Source organism: Tigriopus californicus, chromosome 1 (assembly GCF_007210705.1).
Source record: "Tigriopus californicus strain San Diego chromosome 1, Tcal_SD_v2.1, whole genome shotgun sequence".
In the NCBI taxonomy this organism is placed as follows: Eukaryota; Metazoa; Arthropoda; class Copepoda; order Harpacticoida; family Harpacticidae; genus Tigriopus; species Tigriopus californicus.
The window spans coordinates 187,094-191,352 of record NC_081440.1 but is presented as its reverse complement, the minus strand read 5'-3'; the positions used below and the strand labels follow the sequence as shown (position 1 = coordinate 191,352).

Below are 4,259 nucleotides of genomic sequence, written 5' to 3'. Positions count from 1 at the left end.
ATGAAGGAGAAATGATGACAAGCATATGGTAAGTCAAAGTAATTTAAGGTATCTGCAGTTGAAGGAAATCGTTGCTCGACGGTCTAAAAATATGCGGCCATTGGGGACATTGATCAATGAATAGAAATATGAAAATGAATGAATGAATGAATGAATGACCAATGATGGATGAATCAGGGCTAAAACGGCGAGAGGGCTGAGAGATAGGCGAAAAATACGCGAGAGTAGGAAATCGAACAAACTTGTCCGAAAGAACATGATCTATGAATGAGTGGCGAAGGTGGTGTAGGATGAACTGCCTTTAAACAAACACTTTTAGTCGTCGAACAAGTAGCAGCACTTAGTGGGTAGTAGAAGTGAGCTTGATGTCTATGTTGAGTCAGTTGTTGTTGTTGTTGTTGTTGTTGTTGTTGTTGTTGTTCCTGGATCCTCATCATCGTCATTGAGTGATCCTGAGAGCTCTCTACTTGTACAGGACAGTTAAACTCAAAGTTTCAGCACATACATCATAATGTAGGAGGAAGGAGTCTCGGAGCCTAGCGCATCCTAAGGAATTGACCAGTCACCACCGCTCAAGGCAACCACCGTCAAGCGTCAGTGCCCGCATCTCAAGGATCGATCGCAATTTCCACTGCAGGAGAGTAGGAGCACCAAGCCACTAGCCCAAGTTTTGTTCTTCATGGATTTGTTATCAGTCCAAGTTTGTCTTTTCGGATTCAGATAGATAGTTACTCTCGCCACTATTACTACTGCTGCTACTACTGCTACTACTATTATTGCTACTACTCCTTGTTGCTGCAACAACTGTGGCTGCTTCTCCTCCTCCCGTCAATTGTAGTATGTAGTTTTAGTATTAGCCGTGCATTAACGACAAGTTCTACTAGTGGTGTTGGTGTTGGTGTTGGTAGAATAAGATAAAAGCGATAGATAGGTCGATTGAACAATGCACGTCACTTAATAGCCAGAATGAAGATGATAGTGAAGAAGAGGTGGACGAAGCGTCGGCTGTGCTTACAAGAGGTGTCTACGAAGTACATGGAATTTCTAGTGCTGACCTACACTACCTCCCAGTTGCAAGGAAGTTCTTACGGTGCCGGTTCGTCCTAAATCGTGAATGTAATGAAAGTCCGACACTGGTTTAGTTCTGTCAAGAAATGGCTGGGGAGCCCACGTGCACACGTGACCTTGATCGTTTCGGCCGTACTCATCGGATTCGGTCCGCATATGAGTTTGGCCAAACCAGGCTTCTTGTGGCCTCACACCAGCCATCAACCGATCCCAGCGGTGAATTATACCTCCAATAATACCATTCAAGTGTCTGTGATCTTGCCTAATGAGACGGACATCCCGGACATCATGGCTGCTCAACACAGTGCCGGTATGGGCATTCTGGTTGGCTTTCAAACGGCCTCCAAACGGGGCATACTCCCCGAAGGCCTCTACTTCAACTTGACCTTTCGGGATTCGGGTTGTGACATAACCCGATCCAATTGGGCCCTCTACCAGGCCGGACTGGAAAACATGAATGTCGTGTTTGGACCTTCTTGTGATTATGCTCTGGGTAAGATATGTCATTGATGTACAGTGGTTTCAACATTTTTTCCTCATGAGTTGATCGATTCACTTTTCATTAAATATCGAGATTATATAATAGGATACTTCCTAGTGCTGCGAGAAGATTTCGATGATTTTATGAAACACGGCTTTTTTCCTGCATTTTTTTCTGACTTCCTTACCGCTACTGGGATTGGAATCCCAGCATTTCAAGACGAAAAATCTATTCATACTTTAATATATACTTTGATTTACAAATATTATTTGATTGACCAACGAATTAGAGTTGGCTGAACTGGCTAACCCTTGAATATAAGGTTGATCGGGAATTTTAGTCAATAACTTACTTGTCCAAGTATGACGAAAATCCTGCTACTGGATCAACGCCTACATACGACCTACGACAGTGTTGGCTTTTTAAGCTTCTGTGAGTGATCTTATGGCAAAATTACCATGTCATATAGTTTTTAAGATTAAAAGATTTATATTTGACCAGGTCTTAGATAGGTCAAGATTAGTGTAACCATGCAGCTAATAAAGCAAATAGAAACTTTCAAAATGAAATGCCCAAGACGCACTGTAATGCATTTCAAGTATTAATAAAGTGTTGTTTGTCTATGCCGTTTGTTTTGGTAAGCCATCTTTGCCGCTAAGCTATAGTCATAATCTTCCTGTCGAATTCATTAGGCATATGAAGAAAAGGGAAAAGCAAGTGAAAAACAAGTTAGACGCCCTGATCTTAAGTCTTTTTGCTGTATGCAGTAGAGCATTTATCAAGCTGTGTATCTGATCGCCTGTTATTTCAACACATGACAACTCATGAGAAATTTGAAAAGCTATTGAAATTATTTTTTTTAGAAAAGGAAAAAAAAACAAACATCACGACTTAAAAGCCAAGTGAGAGAGCCAAAAATTTCAAGCAATATTGCCAGCATTTTCCGCTATCATTAGTGTTCATTTTTGATCAACAAGCGAAGAATTGTTGGAAAAAATATTTCACCACATTGAAATTCGATCCATATGAAGATTGTAACAGAACATCATGCCGCTCCTAACTAGATGGCGCGACATGCTTGAGCTGAATGATCACCGTATGGGGACGTTTAGGCAAGCTCTGGCAGGTTCCTTTGTTTGCTGGTACCAGTAGCAGCGATGCAAGTTTGGAGCTTCAAACATGTTTTTGAGAAGTTGACCCTTCTTTCACATTACTATATGAGAAACGGTCAGCTTCGTTAAAACCAGTTCGAAACGCCAATTTTGCATCACTGGCATTGGCAGGCAAGTTTGTTTGCTGGTACCAGCGCTCGCCTAAATGTCCGAATAATCGTACAATAGACGAACCAACTGAATTCTTACTTTAATGCTAAGCGGGTCTGTTACATTTATCCCTAATATATAATTACAGCAGCTACCTACAGCCAACAAGCTCTTAGCTTTAACCTCTGTTCAGAGAGACCTTTAACCTGTTATAGGTATCCTCACTCTGTTAGCCCGACTTTTGAGCTCATTTTGTGACCACACCTTTCTAAACTAAGAGACTCCAAAACTCCATTAGATCAAAGCCAGCCTTCAGCCACTGATCCGAGTGTCAATGTGAAATCAAATTCACAATTATTTATGATGTATTTTGGCAATGCTTGTCATTGTTATGGCACCATCTACTGAGAAATTTTATAAAGTACGATTTACAACCACCACTGGTTCGTTTCGTATTGATTACGCAAATGAATTTTCCCCAAAAATGTGGCACTTTCAATAGTGTGTCCTTAATTTGGGAAAAAAGTGGGCCTAAGTTGTTGGAATTTGCCTTTTTTCCTTAGGTTTAGATCTGAAATGTGGCCTATGAAAAAAAGCAACAGTTCGTACATGAGGCAAATGGAAAAGGCACCGTATCATGCCAGAGTCGTGTAATTAAGTTTCTACAATAGGGAAGTATTCTCTGAATACTTAAAACAACCAGGGCTGAGGACGAACTATAAAGTATCCATACTTTATAAAGACTCTGTTTATCCATAAATTGCGTCCCAAGGCTGCAAAATTGGGAAGATGATAATTAGGTTACACGCTCTTCAACTTGAGCAAATACAGATAGTTTCGAATGAGTATCTGGGTTCCTGTTGTGGGTTCGTGCAAAGAAAAAAACGAATACCACTGTGTTGCCAATTTTTGATCCAATGAGCCTTTAAGAAGTTCGAAATTGGACCTGTACGAGTAAGCCAAAAAATCAGTGGCCATTGGTTCTGCCCAAAGCTGAATTCCGACAACAAGGAACTCCTCCACAAAGAACTCCGCACATTGATTTCTAAGACCCTGTCACATTTCTTTTTTGGTTTGTTTTTTCACGGACTTTTCTAACCGCTACAGGGAATGTAATCCCCAGTACTATTAAAATGAAAGATTATAATACGTCTATTCATTACCTTTCAATCTTTATATGATATTTGGTCAACAACGAATTTGAGTTGGCAGACCAAGCTCGTCCTTGAATGTAGGGTTGATCTGGAATGCTATCTAAAAATTTGTCCAAGTCTGACTTGAAAGATGCTACCAGATCAACAAGGCCTACGTATTCCCTACGAACATTAGAGGGAAGCAAATTAAACAATGCAGGAGCCCGAGAAAGAAGTGAAGTGGACTTCATTGTTCGAACTAGCCTGGATTCTCGCGGACTTGAAGGTGCTCTCAAAACGCACATTAAGCCTCTA

At 40.8% G+C, this 4,259-nt stretch overlaps 1 protein-coding gene across 1 annotated transcript in view; it reads left to right on the top strand.

Annotated features, from left to right (window-relative positions):
- Window positions 1-941: 941 nt before the first annotated feature.
- The window catches only part of LOC131892768 (atrial natriuretic peptide receptor 1-like), a gene marked incomplete in the record, with an annotated part of 134,836 nt that continues 131,518 nt past the window's right edge, over window positions 942-4,259 (top strand). The window contains 1 exon segment of the mRNA XM_059242614.1: window positions 942-1,561. Within this exon segment, the coding sequence (XP_059098597.1) occupies window positions 1,120-1,561 (442 nt within the window).